Source organism: Pipra filicauda, unplaced genomic scaffold (assembly GCF_003945595.2).
Source record: "Pipra filicauda isolate LSUMZ 115617 unplaced genomic scaffold, ASM394559v2 scaffold160_size1671714_pilon, whole genome shotgun sequence".
Classification (NCBI taxonomy): Eukaryota; Metazoa; Chordata; class Aves; order Passeriformes; family Pipridae; genus Pipra; species Pipra filicauda.
In genome coordinates this window covers 764,923-785,385 of record NW_024104107.1, presented here as the reverse complement: position 1 = coordinate 785,385, position 20,463 = coordinate 764,923, and the positions used below count along the sequence as shown (strand labels likewise).

The following is a 20,463-nucleotide window of genomic DNA, read 5'->3' as shown; positions in this document are numbered from 1 at the left end:
AAGTTTCATGATTATTGTAAACAGAACAACCTAGTAAGATAACTCTTTTTTCTTCTCTTTTTAGATATCTAAGGGATTTATGATGCTGAAGTAAAAAACATTTTTTTCTGAAAATAAAACAGCCAGCTGTCAAGGCTGATTCTTTGAAGTCCACTGTATGAACTTTACTAACTCCTTACTTAATGTTACCTAACCCATAATTGAATTGGATATCCTAAATCATTCATCAGGCTTGAGTTAGCCCTATAGGTAGAAAAGGAAACATCAAAATCATACAGAAGCATTAAGTGAAATACTTCTCTAATTAATAAGATGACCAAGAAATATTTCCAGTACTGTCAGTTTTATTTAAAAAATAGAGTCCAAACATCATTTTTATAAGGTGCAACATACACACTGTTTTCTACAATTAAAAAAAAACAAAACCCAACAAATAAAACCAAAGCAAAACTGTAGTCATAATTATAGTGTCATTCCAACACGGAATCCACGAATTTCTGGTACTTCTTAAATATTCTTTTTCTGCTTCATCAAAGCATAAGAATTAATAATTAGTATCACTGTGACAGCCAAAGTGTCTGTCTAATGTCTTTCATGTTCTGTACTTTATTATTAAACTTTCTGGTACAGATTGCTTCAAGTACACACCAGAAGCTAAATGTAACTGAACATAGTTCATGCAAAACAAAGGTACAATACTGAACTTGCATCATTTAAAGGTTTTCATTCTCTTGTTTAGTTCAACACTTTTGAAGGCCACCTGCTTGAACACAAGGATTGAGCTGAGGTTGCATGAAGTGAGCAGTATATACTAAAGTACTTATGTAACTCAGATTGATCACACTATGTGACTATCTTGAGCTCTACAAATTCAAATATGTAGTTAAGGCTGAGATCTATGCCTCTTGGAGTCTATTCAGTAATTTCTGAGACATATTTAGGAATACAGATGGAAAACAGTGACTGACAATGGGCTTGTTATGGGGAAATAAATTAAATAATTATATCATAACTGCATTTTTTGAGAAAAGCTTGTTATTCATTTATATTAAGAGTGTTTTCCTTTCAGACACTCATGTGAAGAGCAATGAAGACTGTAGCATGGAGAAAGTTTTCTAATTAGCAAAGTCTATCCAGTTTCAAAGCCCTCCATGTCATTCTGGCATCAGCCTTGGCCTTGATGATAATGCCAAGCAAATGAAGTTAGCCATGACTGTGCCATTTCTGGACAGCTAGATATCAGACCCTGCTCTAAGGGGGTTTAACATATTTTGAAAAGACACTGGAACAAGGAGCAGCAGTACACAGTTACATATCTAAAGGTTTTTCCCTTGACTTCTTAGATATTTTAAAGCATTCCATCTAAAAATGAACATGTTTGATAGAAGAGAGCTGTAGACTCATTTACCTGCTTTTTACTTGAGTGATAGTCCCAGGGTCAAACTGCACCCACAATAACCGCATGAATCTCGATTCCTTCTGTTGTTGATTCTTACAAACCACCATGCCATTTTTTGGATCCTGTTTTTAAGCCCTGAGGGCTCCTCCTAAATAGCCTATTAAGACAAGGTGACAAGCTATCACAAGGGTGACTCTTGGTTTTAGTAAATCAGGCCTCTGAGTATTAATGGGAATTAACCACACAAGTTTATGCCTATGCATAGCCACTGAGTTTAAGCTGATAAATTAAGTATGTGAATTCATATTCATAGCCAGATTAACCTCAGTTAGGCAACTCCATGTCTTTTTCTCAGAAAATTATAATGATTTTCAGTGTTGATACGCCATCCTGGTTGTTCTTAGCAAACATAGCCCTCAGTAGTATGGATGCTCTTCAGAGGTAGCCTTCCATGAACTACATTATAATGCTACAAGGACTGAAATTTCCTTCACTAACAGAGAAGACTTTAGACCTCTGCTTTTACCTGAAGCCTTGAATTTGATTTCAAATAGTAGTTGAATTCACTTACCAACTTACTTCTCTTGGCTTATGTACAAAAGTATTTTGGATTGCTCAGATGGGGAGAATACACTACATAAACATAAAGGAAGATGGAGAAAGTGTTCATCAAATGTGTGTATTAACATCAACAGCTACAAATGTGGAAAGTAGAACACAGTTCTACAGTTTTAATCTAAGAACAAGATCGTTCTCAAAAGTCAGCCTATTCAGCTTAGTCCAAATCCCTTAGATTCTAGAAGTTTTGGGTAGAAACTGACATTTGTACAAAGCCTCACTTGGGTCTAGTTGTGGTAATGAACTGATTTTATTTTATGATGGCATCTCTGTTCAAATGAGGGAATCCAGTGTTTATGAGCTTTGTTGTTGACTTGGTTGGTTTTTTATGAGTTTGACTGCTCACAGCTTCACAGAAAAACATAAGAAATAACCATATTATGTTGTATTTCCTATTTTCAGAAGGAAGGATTTGCTCAGTTCTATAGTTCATATAGTTTTAACAATATCCCTTTAATAATACATTGTACTGCAGATGTTCAGTTAACAAAAAGTATACACTGAAATATTTATGGGCTTTGGCAAGAGCTATATAAATTTATGTCAATCTGTTGCAAACACTATTGTTAAATGGAGTACTTAGCAGATTAAAATTATCCCTTTACTTCCGTTTCTTTTACTTCAACAATTTGGGCCATACTACGTGTGAATGCAGTGGGACACATGCCAGAAGGAAGCAGGGTCATGGGAGATAAGAGGAGGAATTTGTGACATGTAACTTCAGCCATCTAACTCAGGGTGCACCTGACTAGTTCTCTCAGTTCAGGGACACAATAATCATGTACCTTGCCTACATGTTAGACCAACAGTCTGGGTTTGGTCTGGAGTAAGCAACAGGTTGCTCTGGCATGAAAGGACATGGCTCGTCTCTGTCCATGAAGACCATCTGGACACAACCAGTTATCTATATGAAATTGAACAAAAATACAAGAGGTTGTAGATGCCTAAATGAAGGGACCAGACTCTTGGGAGATCTGAAAGGGATTCAGGGCATCCAAGTTAGGATGCAACCTTTCTCCAGTCTTTAAGCTCATAGCTATAAAGCAAACGCTGGGCAGCGAACTGAGAGTACAATTTGGTATTCTGTTATTGAGAGCAGTATTGACTAAAGGGCTGACTCTCTGTATCTCACATAGGACCAGAACAAACGTTTAGGAAAATTTAGCATTTTTACCTGAGTGACTTAGAGTTCCCTACCAGGGTCTGTTAAATATTTTGCTTTGGGTGCAAACAGATAAATACTTAAAGCTTTGTTATCATCATTTGCATTCGCAGTCCCTCTGATCTTATCCAGTCATAGTGTTGTAGAGAGGAATTCCACAATCCTATGACTGACAGATGGATAAAGAGTAGATCTGTTACAGAATAAGTGCCAAGAAAGAGCAATGACAAAAAGGACCTAAATGGAGGACCAAGAATCAATGCAGAACTTCATCAGTTTGTGAAAAATGATGATGTACACAAGGAGACAGGTGAGGTATTCAATCTCTTGTCACTAACACTGATGAGAGATGGATATCAGCATCCTTTTAGTGCTTTAGAAAATTCCTTCATGGGTTTCTATGTTTTACACTAATTTTGATAGTACCTGTATGCAAAATTGCATAGAGAAAAAATAAATCCTTACAAATAAGTCACATTTTAATACTAGTAAGGGGAGTTGATTGAGACAAATGCTAAATGGTATAAAATTCAAAGGACTAAAGCAGGGAGCAAGGGACACTACATTTTAAAGTGAGTTGAAGTGTACTCTTACTCCCTTCTGAAGACTTAGCTACAGTCTTAATTCACTTAACATTTACAAGATAAATGAAGATGACAAAATCTTTCCTTTAAAAATATGACAATTTTTTCCCTTATGAAAATGGTATAATTCAGTAGCAAATAAATAGCCATGATTTCAGTAACAAAAGCAACTGACATTACTCAATATACACTCTCTAGCTTGGAACACAGACCTTTACCTCTCCTGGCAGCTGGTACATAAACAGTGTCTCCTACCCTTCACACCTGCCTCACAAGTTACTGTGAACTTGAAGCATCCCACTGGTGCTTCTGGCTCTTTGTCTCTAAGCACTGCATCACTTATACCCACCAACACTCCAACTGAGCTGTTGGGAATCTCATTAAGGAAACACAGCTTGATCTCTGCAGCTGCTCAGAGCTTCTAAACCGCCTTCCTCATTAAATAAGTGCTGTCCTGCATCCACTCCCTCTGTCAGAGGCATATCAGGCCATTCCTCATACACATTACCTTTTTCTTTTTAAACAAGATGAAACACCAAACATAGCCTTTGTGTTAATCTAGAAGAGATTCCTTTGGGGTTACTTTCTTCTTCCTTTACCAGTCTAGTTAAACATGATAGATTCAGGGTCCTGGTTTGCCATTTGAGCCATATGTCTTAATACATCCTTTTTAGTTATGATACCCAGCAGCCTCCTAGAGGAGAAAAGGAAAGGAAAGGTCAACAATCATCTCATTTATCATCCAGGGTTTTTTTCTGTTCAGCTGCAGGGACATTTTGTGCATGCTTCCATATAGCACTGTCCATCTCATCCATTCCCCAGTGATTATCTTTTTATAAAAGTATTTTCACCTCATGTATTTCTACTACTCTGGCCATGATAATAAAGTGAGATACTTTGGCTTGTTACCTCTTTTTGTTGGGAACATGACTGAGTGAGGAGCTACAACAACTAACACTTTGTGCAACAAAATAATGAGTTTCCTTAGGCTCAAGCCGCAGAGGACCAACAGCACAAAATGAAGGCATCAGTGCTTGGTACTACACAAAGTAAGCTAAAGCACAGAATTTCTGAAGCTCTTGCTGTCCAACAGCATAATTCCTTCAAATTTAAAGGGTAATTTCTCATTTATGTGAACCTAAATGTACTATACCCATCAAGAAAGACATGGCCTATGGGATGTCTGATCCCAACAGTCAAAAATTTCATAACCCTCAGTATTCAAGGGCTTTTACTTCCAGTCCTTGAAGACCATTAGGCACTGAATTTTGAAACAATGTCATCGTTATAGTTTTTCCACTTTTCATTTCATGTAAGTACCAAAACTCAAGGTCAAAATTTCCAAATCCAGGCACCTAAAATCAGGACCTAAATCTGCATCCTAATAATGATTCTTATTTTCTTAATGTTGAGGACACTGCATCAATAATAACAACTGACACATGATATTTCTGCATAACAAAAAGTTATCTTGACAGAAGAATAAATTTTAGTCTTCCATATTTGAAAGCGACGGTTCTGGCTTTGTTATCCTGTTCTAAAGTTTCTTCTTACTACTGGATCCTGGGATGAGCCACAATGCCCAAATATCTCAAATCCCATTGGAACTATGGGATGTTATTTCTACTCCACATGGTGCAGCTTTTTACTCTCCTAATTTCATGTTTGCCCACCTCCTTCAGCTGTTTTTTTTTTGAGGGCCTTTGGTTTATACACCTTTTCATTATCCCATAAACAAAACTGAATAAGTTAATTTTCCGCCAGGGACACCTTTATCACACTCTTCACAAGCATCTAATCTAGCTGGATGTCTAGAAAGAGACACATTCTTTCCAAACAATACTACTCGCCGGATCTGCCTCTGTTGAAAACTGAGTGATAGTGGGAGTCAGAACAGTTTATTTTGTATTTATATTTACTTTATCTAAATACACTAAGGATTTGGGAAAACAGAATGAAACATAAAACCCAGCAAACACCATTTTGGTTCTGAGTCTGACTTCTTTTGCTGCCTTGGAGAGACTCTGGGTGATGTTCCCTTATTCTTCCATTCGTAAAATAAGAAAAAATAAAAATATTCACTTGACTGTCTCAGAGGTGGTGATCAATTAGCTACCGTCTATACTTGCCTTTAAATAACAACAATGGTGGTTTTGTTAATGCTGAAGAAAATCTCCTCAGGTTCTCTAAGTGTGCTTGACTCAGCAACTACTCACCCACTGCGAGTGACAAGACACTGCCGGAGTCCAAGTTTTCGGAAAATATCTACCACAGTCTCCATTGGTGTGTGGTCAGTGACAGTGAAAGGGCTCAGGTTGAGAATACGACGCAGTTTCAGTGGATGGGGACTGTTGGGTGGCAGTTCTGGGGGGTCCTCAGTGAAGTACACAATGGAGTTGCTCACCACCCCATCCTGACGCTGTCTTGCATTCTCTGTGCAACAGAAAGATCAATGTAGACAGTGAATTAGGCTTGATAACAAACAAACAAAAAAAGTCCTCCTTTGGAACACAAAGGTAGTAGTTTGGTTTTGTCTTTAACATACTTAATTCCCAGAAGCTGGGGTTACTGAGCAAACTTGAATTTCCTTGAGACATTGCTCCCTTGAAGCAAATATAAGTGATATTTTCACAGGCACTTACTATTCCTTGGTTGGCATAATGCTTTTTCTGAATAAATATGCAGTTCACTGCCTTCATGAACATCACTAATCCAATTTCTGTCAAATTCAAATGACCATATGTGATTTCCTCCATTGTGAGAATTGCAAAAGAAATTTTATTATATGCCTGAATGAGTGGATTCAGCAGCTGTTGTGTATGGTCCCAGCTGGCTTGGAGAAAAACTTCTCAGTGGAGTTGGGAAAATGTGGACATAGTGAATGGATTTATGAATGCAAAGCTAGGGAACTACAAACTCACATCCCAGGGATTCGAGGCGGCGTGGTATTGTTCTAGACCAGCACACCTCTCTGGCATGCAGCATAAATTTTGTAGGCTTACTCTCAATTCCTTAAATAGAGTTTGCATATATAGATTTTAAAAGAGAAATGAAAAATACTGTCCTACTTAAAGGAAAATAGTAAAGGGAGGAACAAAATATAGGGATGAGTTTGATACGTTTTTCTCAATAGCATATATTTGACCACTTTTAAAAGTTCAAAAGCTATCATTAATACTTTGATCAAACTACAAAGCGAACATCACCCTGCATCTGGAGTTTACGTCATCAGTATAAGCCTTTTACTTTAAAGTATGCTCCAAGAAGAATTCTTAGCATGGGAGTAGTTTATTTTCTTTGTAGCGTTTACCTCATTTCTACTCAACACTATAGGGTATAAACAATATATGAGACAGATATCCAAACAAGAGACAACTTCTCTCTCCCCAGAATAAGCATATCACATGTTTGGCTCTGCGGGTTTAACTCTGTCTCCTTTTCCTTTTTTTTTTATAAATTCTTGTAAATAGTTAGAACTACTATCTTTGATAAACACAGGTTGCTTCTGTTCTTAAGAGATATAGCAAATCAGACATACTCAAAGCATATGTATATATTCTTGGAGCTCATTGCCATCAATCAAAGTGCAGAAACCTGCTCCTGTGACTTTTAATGTGTAGACAGTAATTGTTTGCAACATATTCCAGCTGCAATTTTTTTTATGTTTAACGATCATTGTCTTGTAATATTTCTGGAACTGGAGCAGTGCTGGCTCAAACCTAATATCAGCACAGTATATGATTTTCAACCTTCTCACCCTACATATTACAAGCCCTATTGCAATTTATAGAAATGATGCTAGCTTTGTCTCAGCTTGCTTCGATTCATACATCTTATTTCAAGTGTGAATATGCCTGCATAGTTCTTTGATGTATGATCTGTGCCAAGAGGTAACATTAATCAAACTGAAGGTAACTCCCACCTTTGATAAAAACCTTTGACAGCAAGGTATTTCCTTCCCAAAGCTGCACCCAAAGAAATAAGGCCAAGCGCTTCAGTTACCACATTGCTGTTCCCAAGACAGCAATGACCCTGAACAACAGTGATTAGCCAAAGCCATGATTTCACTCTTCCATGTCAAACATCTCTCTGGAGAAATTTGAACGATGTAGTACTACAGAGTAAATTCAGTGGCATCAGAAAAATGGTGGATTTTGTACACAGTCTCACTGGACGGGGAAGTAGGAGTAAAGTAAAACAGAATGGATCACTTTTGCAGTTGGTGGGTAGGAAAAGCAAATACAGATTAACAGAAAGAGCAAAGCAAATGGATGACGATGTCTAGTTTTAAAGAGTAATCGATGCAGAAGGTTCCTGTCGCAGCTAGAGAGTGAATTAGTACTCCCAAATGTGAAACAGCCTCTCATATTCAGGAGTTCACATTTCACAGCCTACATCAAATATGTTGCTCTCTCAACTCCACGCTGGGAAAAGCATGTTATACAGGCCACCTGGCTATTGTCCAAGGCTCTGCCTTTTGTACAGTGCCTCTGGAGCTGGCCAAATTTAAGAAAAGCTTTACAGGGTCAAATACTCCCCTCTGTAAGACTGTAAAGTAGGTGCCATCTAAAATGTAGACACCTATTCCCAGAGGGTGACTCTGCCCACCTGACCTGCCTATCTACTCAACAAGGATCAGTGGAAAGATGCAATCCTCCTGAGGATTCTTCTGAGCAATTGGAAATGGCATTGCCATTAACTCTACAGGTACTGGATGCATTTCTAGAGCATGCTCAGTGCTCTGCTCAGTAACAAATAAATTATGTAGGGGCAAATCATGAGGCAGATAGCTCTGTGTGAATGGGTATTTGATGCAGGACTCGGTAGCTATCACCATCATCCAAGAATTCAGATGTCTGAGGGAATTGGAGTACTTCCCCAGAGTATTCCTTGGACCACCAGGGAATCAGCATACTGCTGATGCACAATTAATTGGGCCTGAGAGAGAAGCTGAGGATTCTTGGTTGAAACAGTATCTCTGTGAAATCTCTGTCATCTCTTTTCTTCTTCTGCATGTAGTATTGATGACTTTATTCTGTGAGATGAGAAGAGGGGAATCAAGTAATAGTTGAATGTCCTTAAATAAATTAATATAAATTTTAGGTCTAAAGACTTAGACTGAGTCTTTTTTTCATCCCAGACATGAAAATAAATAGGCATTAAAAAAATGTCTTTAAAGAGCATTGTTATTTCAAATTTTATTTTAGCTTTGTGAGAAGAGAGCTGTAAAGTTACCTTCAAAAATAACCCAAATTTTCCATTTATTAATTTTCTCATCTGAAAAATATGGGAATTTTCATCTGAGAAAACAATTTTTTAAAGGTGCCTGAAGCAGAGGGATGAAACAAGTCCAGGCAGAGAAGAATAATTCCAAGTCATGGAGATTTGGATATACCAGATCTTCCACTCCCCTGCAAAGTACAAGGCAACCATGTCCAGACAGCAGCTTGCCTGCCTGCCCATCTGGGCCTCAACAGGACTGCCAGAATTGGGAGCAGACAGTGGGGTTGATTTGGCAGCCTTGCAGACCTCTGCAGTTCTGGATGCCCAGGATATGGAAAAGCTGGGAAAACTTGCTTTCATCCAATACACCTATTTTTCAGTTATCCCTACTTAGCCATCAGACCAACCAGAAAAAGGCCTGCTGGGTCAAAGCCTTTGATGGCCTGGATGTGGGCTCTCAGGTAACCAGCCAGCTATCCACTGGATGCTAGACAAAACTCAGCAATTTTTACCAAACATCCTCCACTGAAAAAGTTTCCACCTGTAGGGATAAAGGCCTACATGTGAGAAAAACTGAGATAGTACAACAAAAAGAAGCACAGGGATTTATATTTCATCACAGGGTGACAAAAGTTTATGATTGCTCTAGCTTCTTCTGGTAGTCCATGGGGACTGCAGGAAGTTCAGCATTGCACTGGCTTTTGATCTACTTCTGACAAAAATTCTGGCCATATGAGTTGAGTTTCTCTCTGTTGTCTCTAGCAGAATTGTATTGTACTGGTTTTAGTGACAGCAAAATTAAGCCTACAAAGGTCAAGCCCACAGAATTCTACTAGGTGGTATGAAGCAATAGAAAAGCTTCCAGGTCCTAGCAACTAGTAAATTAAAACTCCTTTCAAAATCAAACTTCTGCACACTGATACTCTACTCACTTATTGCAAGAATCAGCTCTCGTCTCTGTGCAAATCCAATAAGTCTCTCCGAGTCTTTTGAAACCACTACTGGAAAGCCATTGTAGTCAGTCTCTTTGATAAGCGTCTCAACGTCCTCCACCGTCATGCTGTCCTGTGTCAGAACAGAGAGAGGAGCTTCCCCACGTCTTGGTCTCATCACATCAGTTGCCAGGGTTCGGTGGGTGAATTCATCTTTCACGTCCAGAAATGGGTAGCCATTCAGATGAATGTGAGCTTCATAGATCCCTTCTTTTCCAAAGGCATCTGCCACCCACTTGCTTGTGACAGCTGCAGCCATAAGAGGTACAATGTACTCCAGGCCTCCTGTTAGCTCAAACATAATCACCACCAGAGAGACCGTCATTCGAGTAACACCACCTGCCAACAAGGAAAAGAGTCAAATTTCTCTCAGTGCTGGTATACATACTAAGCAACTCATTTATATTTTTGAGTCTTACACTTGTAAAGGCATGTAATTATTCATACTGAGTACTTTGCCCTTATACTTTGTGAAGTATTTTTGGGCTTATTTCACTGAAGAAACATATTTTTCATCTACTGCAATTTTCATCAAGAAGGTTGAGTGAACTTGCTGATGCCAAAGATGCTAACATTGAAAAGTAAACAATGAATGCCAAGACAGAGACTGAAAACCAGAAAGGATGCCAAAAAAATAATCTCAAACTTGAGAAACTAAAATTAAATCCTGCCATTACCCCTCTAAAATGACTCCAGGAATCACGTTAAGTACCATGGCTGAGGCAGGTAGGAGCATGGAGAGGTGGCTTTCACACTGGCCTATCTATAGGATTCATGCTGAAGAGAAAGCTAAGCATTATCTTTGGGCACAACACGGTTACAAAATCCTATGTTATAATAGCTTAGGGCTACTGCAAGAGCTATGTTATAGTTAAAGCCTAGCTTTTGATATCACTATAGTAATACAGTTTGAACTGTGTATAACTTGGTTTGAGGCCATCTAGGCATGCAGCCACAGACAGGGTTGTAGCTATATTTTTCAGTCTAGTCTTTCTGTATTAATTTCATAAGCAACCTCGTTGCTCCATCAGTTTACATTAAAGGATAAAAATACCCACATAACTGCAGACAAGTGTGTATATATCCCTGAATTATTAGGTAACATTTCTTTGCCTCTGTTCAAAAGGTAAGTGTAATGAATTGCTATTTTTAGGCCTCAAAATGAAGTACCATTTTAGATGAGAGAAATCAGAAACAGGTCATTAAAAGATGCTGTTCATCTAGCAGCATACAGGAAAATTAGATTGTTGATTACTTAACACAACGATCCAGATATGACTTTCATCTGAGGAATGCCTTAAACTTCTGGCTCTGAAAAGCTGAGAGCAGATACCAGAGTAAGGATCATTTAATACTTACTCCATATCTTTTACTCTAGACAAGACAGGTCTTGGGCTTAAGTACAAGCTGTGACCATTCTGCTGTATGTCTCACTGCACCTTAATTTGGACCTTTTAAAAGAAGAGACTACTGCGGTCTCACCTTGAGTACTGTGTGAAGTTTTGGGCACAACAATATAAAAAAGACTTTAAGCAATTAGAGAGCATCCAAAGGAGGCAATGAAGATGGTGAAGGGTCTGGAGGGGAGCGGCTGAGTCACTTGGTCTGTTCAGCCTGCAGGAGACTGAAGGGACACCTCATTGTGGTCTTCAACATCCTCACGTGGGGAAGCAGAGGAACAGGTACTGATTTCTTCATTCTCGTGACCAGTGACAGGACTAGAGGAAATGGCATGAAGCTGCACCAGGGGAGATTCAGGTTGGATATCAGGAAAAGATTTTTCACCCAGAGGGTGGTTGGGCACTGAAACAGGCTCCCTAGGGCAGTGGTCGCAGCACCAAGGCTGACAGAGTTCAAGAAGCATTTGGACAACACTCTCAGGCACATGGTGTGACTCTTGGGGTGTCCTGTGCAGGGCCAGGAATTGGACTCCTTGGTCCCTTCTAACTCAGCATATTCTAAGATCCTATCATTGTATGCAGACTAGCTGATCAACTGGAATATCAGAGCAACATTTTTGTGTATTATTTCTATTATGAACATTAAGATCATTTATCAAGAAGTGGAAGCATTTTACTTGTTTTGACAGTAAGATTAATCCTAGCTATTTTAATGTGTCTACACTGCTGTAGGTGTTCTCATCCAAAGGGAAGATCCAGATTGCCTATAAAATTTCTGGAGAAAAACGGGTCCTTTTGAGGCCAAATTTATCTCTTCATTTGCCCTGGTTTTAGATGTGTGTTGCCAGATAAGACTGATCTTTCCAGTGTCTCATTTTTCTGGTTTAACTGTGAAGGGTATCAAGACAGCTAGCTCAGATGTTTATGTCTACATTACAGACATTAAATTTTCAAGCAAATCCCACCCTTCCTTCCTCTATAACTGATCACACAAATGATCCTGCTTTTCCAATATAAGCATCCAAATATGAAAATTTTCCAGTTCTTCCTTGAGTACATCTTTCATTTCAAACCTACCCAGTCCCATTTAATCATGTGTTATGCACCCCACTACTTTTTCATCAGCTAATGACAATATCAATAACAACAATTAAATGAGACAGACCATACAAGTACAGAAGGGAAAGATATGATCAGGCAAAAAAATGTTCAGATGGTATGCTTGTAACGTTCCTCTTGCATCTATGGATAGAAGTTTGATATGTGAGGTATTATTCAATGATCTTGCTTTAATAGTTAACAGATCGTCGCTGTTATATCCAATAAATCCTATTAATTGAGTGTAATCTGATATTGGCTTATGGTCAAAACAAAAACCAAAGTACAGCTCGGTTGACCATAGCACGACACACAGCCAAAATAAGACCCAGAATTTCTACCACTGTAAGCTTAAAATTTTATCAGAACCAGGAATTGTTTTCCCTGCACTGAGAGAGAGCACAGTCTAAACAAGTAAATAGTTTTAGTCCAGTTACAGTGAATTTAATTACATCAAAAGGAAAAAAACCAAGCAAAAATACTGCTACGTGGAAACTTGCAGCCTAACTTTAGGTTTTTTATTTTCCTTGTCTGTGCTTTTTGACAGATTACAAGGAGTAGCCATTGGTGGCTGCAGGTCTCTCTGTTGCTGACTACCTGGTAGATCACTGGAGGTCACTAGAGGCAGCTGCCCATTCTTTAGACCATCACATCTTGATTTCAGCCTCTGTTACATCCAGAAATGCCAGAATAGCACCTGACACAAATACAATTTGTATGTCACCAAACATCAGTGTTTTTCATGTGTACATGTTTTTTCATACCCAAGCAAGCTGCAGCTCCGACCATTGCATAAAGTCCTGGTGTGACACAGTCTGCCCCAGGTCTGCACCAGTTCCTGAAGATGATCCAGTCATGATGGTGATATGCCAGCTGCTCTACTCCAATCCCAACCATCCTTCCAGCCATGGCTCCAACAGCCATGCTAGGAATGAAAAGGCCTGAAGGGATCTGGAGTGAAATAAAGACACATGAGCACCTTGAATAAAATTACTAGTATCAAACAATTTTTTATTATGAGTAAGAAAACCAAGTTTCCTTATTAAATACTGGTTCAGAAGGCCATAGCCTCATGGCGGCCTGCAGTGCTGATCTCCATGGTCTGACATAGGTTTCTGCAGTGACTGAGTTTATGTGGCTGCGTGCGTATTAATAGCTTTATAAAATGTTAATGCATTTTTTAAATTAATTTTGAATCCTACCTGCTGCATCACACTGAATTTGGGAGATAAATGGTGTTTCTGAATAACAGTCTGTTTTTGAAGTCAAGATGCTCCTGGCTTTGCCTTTTTTGCTTTCTCAGCAGGAAGTCAGGAACTGCTCATGATTCTGTCATAGGCTTAAGAAGGAGCTTAACAGAAAATAACATCTTGATTTCACCCTCTATCTTTATTACTACATTTTCAGGTTAAATCAGACCAGATTTTAAATTAAATGTCAAATGCAGAATAAAAATTCAGAGAAAAGAGGTTGACTGCTCAGATACAGCAATTTCTTCATCTCAGTTTGCTACGTATTTTTCAGGAAGCTCTATGAATCATTACTTTGTTGTCTGCTATACAGACAAGCTACAAATCATTAGGACACAGTATTGAAATGAGAAGGAAAAAACCAAGAAAATAAAAATTCACTTTGCCTTGACTAAGTGTATTTCCTCTTAGATGTCCAATGTACCTGCAAGTTGGAGATCTATTCCCCAGTGGAGAAGACAACTCAGATGTTTGACACAGGCTTGTATGGTGTTTTGTTGTTTTTAGAGAGGAAAGCTTGTTGTATCTTTTTAAGTCTGAAAATATACCTTGAGCTTTCTAGAGAACTAAACTAACCGCTTCAGCATGGCCCAGAGGCATATAGGACTGATAACAGCAGATGTTATATCCTACACCATATAGTGTTAACTTTGCTAATACAGTTGGATTGAGTCTTCCAGATTTAGTGGGTAAAGCTATTTTGTCTGTTATTTTACAAAATAGTTGAAACTGTCAACTGCTTTTAACATATTTTAAATATACTGGATAAATAAAGAACCACATGTCAAATAAAGAAGCAAAGGTTTTACATGAACAAGCATAATAACTGGCTGCCAGCCATAAATCTGTTTCCAGAGTGAAGGGCTAAAAGATGGATCCTCAGTTCAAGTGTAGTGTTCAAGAGAAAGATGAGACACTTTACCTTTGAGTACAGTATAAAATATAATGTAGAACCCAGAAAAACTTCCCATCATCTGCTACCATCAGATCCAGAACTAAGTGCTCAGATAATGGGAGATGTAGACAGACAGATGTGTGGTTTTTTATGGGCTCTAGCAATCAGATATATAGAGCTCACCAAAAACATCTTAGTACATATTGAAAGCTTGGATAAATTGTTCTTGAACCTTTCATCATTTATTTAGGGGGAGGAGGAGTTGTTGAAAGAAAAAGTTGCAAATCCAGAATAATCAAATCATATATTAGTCCTCCTATTCATTCCCTCTTTTTTCCAAGCTACAGTTCTTAAAAAGATTCAAAAATAGACCTTTTCAGATACTTTTATATTTTTGTGATGCTTTAAATGTGTAAAATAGTCAATTTAAAATTATTAATTCCCTGAGAATAGTTACCTTGAGGCACATTAAGACATTAATCTACCTAGACAAACAACAATGTAAATAGTCCATATCCATGACAGAGCTAAAAAACAGCTGCAGTGGGAATCATCTTGAATTTGCTTATTGGCAACAGCAGATTTAAATTCCCATACAGATTTCTTCTTCACCTAACAAAAGCACAGATGACTAGAAGGTAGGAAAAGCAGCGGCCCACAGAGCAAGGTGCTGGCAGGCAGGTGAGCCAGCAGCATCTCAGCAGCACCCATGTGCTGGGCGTAGGTCAGAGGCACACAAGCCCTGCCAGCCAGACCAAGGCTGCCGACAGCAACTCATCTGTGCCTTGTGCTCACGGCAGCTTCTGCACTTGTCCCCGACTTACCTTCATTCCAAAAGTGAATATCGTGATGACAATTTTAAACACCAAAGCCAAGGCGAGCTGCCACATGGCAGAGTAGACTCCAGGGCCGGCAGGTCTGTCAGGAATGTCATCTACTGGCCGGGTCATGTTGGGGTCATTGATGTAGTCACAGAGCTGTGAGGACTCCAGGGCCCCACAGTCATTGAAGAGCTCCGAGATCAGCTCGCTGGTGCTCCTCCGCGTGTAGGGGTTGGGGTAGGCGATGATGGCAGTGATGGCTGTAATCACTATGACCTCCAGCACTGGGTATTTCCCAAGTCTGGTGGTTTTTCGCCTCCTGCACCAAGCGATGTTGCATCGGATAAAGAGGGTGCCCCAGAGGCCCCCAAAGACGCCAAGTAGGATGAAGGGGAAGAGCTCGGCCATGTACCAGGGGGTGTGGTACTCCACGTAGAACAGGACCAGTCGGCTGTTCCCAAAAGGATTAATGGACCTCAGTGTGAAGGCAGCCACAAGAGCAGCGAAAAATGACCTCCAGAGGGTTTTCAGAGGAAAGTAATAGCTGACCTAAAACCAAGAAGAGACCATAAACATTTCACTGAGTGTGACAGAGGGTGCTCCTTTTAACTGCCATCCCCACCTGTTTCATTTTACTTTACTGGGAGCACTAGTCCTTACCAGAACCAGAATATGTTCACAAAGGTATTAGAAAAGGCATTTTCAGATTTCAGACAGGGAGCAGCAACTAGTTAAAAATCAATAAATCTAAATTCAGAGTTGCTGTCTAGAGAGTATAAGATGGATGCTTGACAGCTTGGCCCATGCGTCAGCAAGCAGAAAGCTGGAGAAACCTCAGCCCAGAGACACGTTTTCAAATTGAATCATCTAATTTGTTTCCAGAAAGCCAGTGCTGCTCTGCTACTCAAATTAGGCTAAAATATCTGGTTATTTCTTATTACTGGAAATCAAAGGTTGTTTTTGCTTTAGAAGAAAAATAAGCATATAAATACTTGGGAAAAAAAGAGTAATCTTAGAAAAAGGTGCCAAACGAAAATATATTTATTGAAGCAAGTGAACTTCCAGGTCTCACCTCTTCCAGACTGAAAAGCACACCTCCAATTGGAGCCCCAAAGGCAACAGAAACTCCTGCAGCAGCTGCAGCTGAAAGCACCTACAAAACAAATGTTTACATGCAAGGCATGAGTCCTTTGAAGCCCCAAGTAATCAAACAGGGAAATTAGAGATAACGTGAGCCAACCTCACCTCTCTTCTCTTTCCTTCATTCTTGCTGTACTTTGAGAAAAGGCTGCTGAAGAAGTTTCCACAGCAACAGGCCACGTGGACTAACGGCCCCTCTTTCCCAAGGCTGAGGCCTGAAGATACCACCAGAACCAGGGTGACTGTTTTGATTAAAAGTGTCCACTTTCCCAGGTAGCCCCTAATAATGAACCCACTCAAGATGGTTTTTATCTGGAAAGCAGGAAGAACATGTTGAAGAGATGAAGAAACCTTTTCTACTCTGAACTTTCAAATGGAGTTAAAACTCCAGTGGAGTTTAAAAAGTTGCAGACTGCTTGAAAAGAGCCAGTGATGGAGAGAAAGAAACCACAGGTAGGGCAGCTTTCCCACAGCAATATCTGAGCAGGGGTTAAGCAGACCACACTTTTACTGCTGTTATGGGTGGTCCCCATAACAGTCAGTAAGGACTCTCACAGAGATCAATAGAAATATGAAACTCTTATATATCTCCTTGGCTTACAAGATCAGAGTTAAACTAGACTCAACTTTAACAAAGCAAGAAAAAAAGCAAATAAACAACCACAGGTTTTTTCCAGTTAAAACACATAAAAAAAGTTCTAAATATTTGGAATTGCTGCACCACAAAAGCATGAAAGTATGATGAAATGATAAAGTCCAAAAGATCTTATTTGGATGCTTTTTCTCTTAATTTTGCACGTGATTGGTTAGGATAGAGCACAAGGCATGTGCATGCCACATAGGGTGGGATTTGGGTTTGACCTCTAGGCCTGGAAATGGGCTGGAGCTGAGCATCACCTCACATGAGGGATTTACCACTCAGAAACTAGCTTTACAGTTAACTATGAAAAGTTTTTTAAACCACAGATATATCAAACATGTAACAAAGACACACATGACTACTTTGAAACATGGAAATTATTTAAATACCTCAAATTATTTGAGGTAGGGTTTTTTTAAACGTTTGGATGCTTTTCTTAGAGATCAAGAACAAAAGCATGCCAAGATTTCTAAAATTTGGGCTGTTGATTTTCTCTGCCACATTCCTAAATAACACTTCCAGTGGTTCCATAGCACTTTTAACAAAAGACTGTTCTGATTTCAAAGATTTTGAGTAGCTCTGCTGATTGAATTACAAGGTTTTTCATTCTAACAGCTTAAATATGGACTGAGACTCAATATGTAGAATATTGAAAATCAAGTAGATATTTTGGCTGCTATAACACTGTCATGCTGGCATAATGTAGATGACATTGTGTACAGGGACACAATTTGCAAAAGATGTGCACCAGACACTTTTCAGGCATTCCAAATGATGGGCATCTCAGGAAACCTTAATTTTGTAGCCCTCCCTCTTTTTTTTTTTTTGCTTTTATTTAGAGCCTAGCCTAGAAAATAACTGGTTTTGTAACTGACCCAAGTAATTTCATTCAAGGAAAATTCTATATGATCTTCTAGTGAGTATGTGTTTCTTGGAGACGTTGATTTTTATGTCAAGCTCTGGCAATGAACAAGTATGTGCATTAACCTGTCACAGTGACCTTCAAATACTTTATACTAAGAAAAATTTAGATGAGCACCATAAAAGCATAGACAAAGGAATGAAGTCAGATGAGATGGAAAGACAATTTTCTTGTTTCTATGCTATCTCATAGTATAGTTCTGGAATGGGAAAAGGTGGTAAATCATCATTTTTTTGTTTTGTTTGGTACTTGGATATTCATGCACAAAGAGAAACTCACCTCTGGGATTCCAGAGCCACAGGCATAAGGAGCAAACACTCTGACCAAAGAGACTGCCAGGAAAGCAAAACATAGAGCCCACATAATGTACAGAAAATAGTTTAGAATGTAAGCACTTGCACCCTAGAAAAATAACAGTAACAAACATTGTTAGACAAATGCAGATTGGCAAATCTCACACTTCTACTAGGGGTCATGATGGCACAGAGCCTGATCTTTTCATTTACATGTTAACTGTGGTTTTTCCTCAGGAAGGACAAATAACTTTATATACTCCAACAATTTTATTACTCATGGAAAGAAGCAGCATACTAATATATACTTAACCTAGTCCATACAGTCTGTTTGCAAGGGACCCAAACACCGAAAGCTGAGCATCGTTCAAGAAAAAAAATTAAACTAACCTACAAAAAGTTCCAAAACATCAAACAAATACGTCATAAGGGCAAAAGCAATTGGTAATAAAAAGGCACCTAATGAAGGAATCTGATGTGTTCATCCCATTGTGGAGGACAGAGGATGTGACCCTGATATATCTTTGTCTGAGGGCTGGTATTCAAAGGTCATTTCTCCAAGCAGATGCTAATCTTTTCAAATGAAACACGTGTGTATATCATTAGCCAGTTCAGTTCACAAATGGGAAGGAAAAAACCATAAATAAATCCTTTCCTTCTATATGATGCTATCTAAGATAGGGTTGAAAACAATTTGAAAACACCATAGTTTGGCGGAACCCACTCAGACACACCTCAGTCAATTTTGCGCTATTTTAAAAGCTTTCCAGTCAGGAATTAGCCTGTCTTCAAGCTGAATAGCTTTACTTTTCTAACAGAATGGACATGCTAATGATCATTAACAACAGTTTACTGTGCAGTGCCATAGTGAAAGCACAGTCAACAGTGACCTTCAGGTTTTCTACCTGTCTCCAACGGTCAAGTCGAAACTTTTGTTAAAAAATCTGCCTTAGGATACCTCTTCCTCTTCTCGTGCATAATTTTTTTAGAATAATTTCAAAAACCCTACCTACACAGACAAAAGAGAATTTAGTCAGAGGCATCAAATTGATACAAGGAGCTTAAGCCTTCAAACAATATCCTCTAGCAACATGACACTACAGAACAAAAAACCGATATAGACCTCAGTCATGAATTGGTATGAATCCTTCACCTCTAAGTGAACTCTTCCTACCGGATGCAATTCCAGCTGCTCAAGAACATCGAGGCCCCTGTCTTTGCTCTGCAGGACAGCAGCCTGGATATCAACATTACGATAAATCAAGCAGGAAAACAGGCATTAATCAGTTGTATCGTGTCTTCAGTTAACAGAGCTGGTCGAGCCCTGTTCCCAGTCATAAAAAACCTAGAGCTGAGAAGTCTCCCTGTTTTCAAGCCTGCAAGGAATCAACCTTTAACAGCATAGACGTTTGCTAGTTTAATTTTCTAGGTCTGCCCAAATGAAAATACAGTAAGGAAACCACTGCCCTTGTCCTTATGGGTATATTTGAAAGAAGTACAATTTGTTAAGGTCCTCTTGTGCTTGCTGAAGTTGGCAGCTGGCTTTGCTGATAACAGCAGAAGAGCAATACAATGTTATCCTCCGGTGCCCTGAGACTAAGCAGTCATAGATCCCACACTTGCAGTGATTGACATCCAGCTGTAGTAACCATGGATCTTTGTTGCTACAGCTGAAGACAGCCTCGTGAATGTCTTCTCCTAGTGCTTTCAATTACAAGCAGCTATGACAATATTTACTCTTCCTCTACAGAAAACTCTGGATATCTTGCCTCAGGGCAAAATCCTCCTGTCAGTGTGAGCCTGGAGTACCTCCAAAGAAGGCCAACGCCTTGATAAAAATTTGGCCCTTCTACGTTGAGCGAAAGCTGTAATTTTGCTTCTAAATTCACTGGAGTAAAATTAACTTTGTTTCTTTTTACTTCTTCTTCTTTCACAACTCAGAAGTCATAAGAAAACTATGTCAGCTCGTTACTGCAATCACATATACACCTACAGCTCTGTGGCAGGACCCCACAAGAGTCTGTAT

General features: G+C 39.1%; 1 protein-coding gene across 2 annotated transcripts in view; it reads right to left on the bottom strand.

The window, feature by feature from the left end:
* Window positions 1-324: 324 nt before the first annotated feature.
* Window positions 325-20,463, bottom strand: part of CLCN4 (chloride voltage-gated channel 4) — a 39,948-nt gene continuing 19,809 nt past the window's right edge. For both annotated transcript variants that reach the window (XM_027735285.2, XM_039379245.1), the window contains exons 5-12: window positions 18,424-18,546; window positions 16,688-16,894; window positions 16,515-16,595; window positions 15,446-15,991; window positions 13,241-13,427; window positions 9,919-10,317; window positions 5,980-6,196; window positions 325-4,457 (exon numbers count right to left, since the gene is read on the bottom strand). In XM_027735285.2, the coding sequence (XP_027591086.1) occupies window positions 4,367-4,457; window positions 5,980-6,196; window positions 9,919-10,317; window positions 13,241-13,427; window positions 15,446-15,991; window positions 16,515-16,595; window positions 16,688-16,894; window positions 18,424-18,546 (1,851 nt within the window). In that variant the 3' untranslated portion in view covers window positions 325-4,366. The remainder of the gene's footprint in view (window positions 4,458-5,979; window positions 6,197-9,918; window positions 10,318-13,240; window positions 13,428-15,445; window positions 15,992-16,514; window positions 16,596-16,687; window positions 16,895-18,423; window positions 18,547-20,463) is intronic.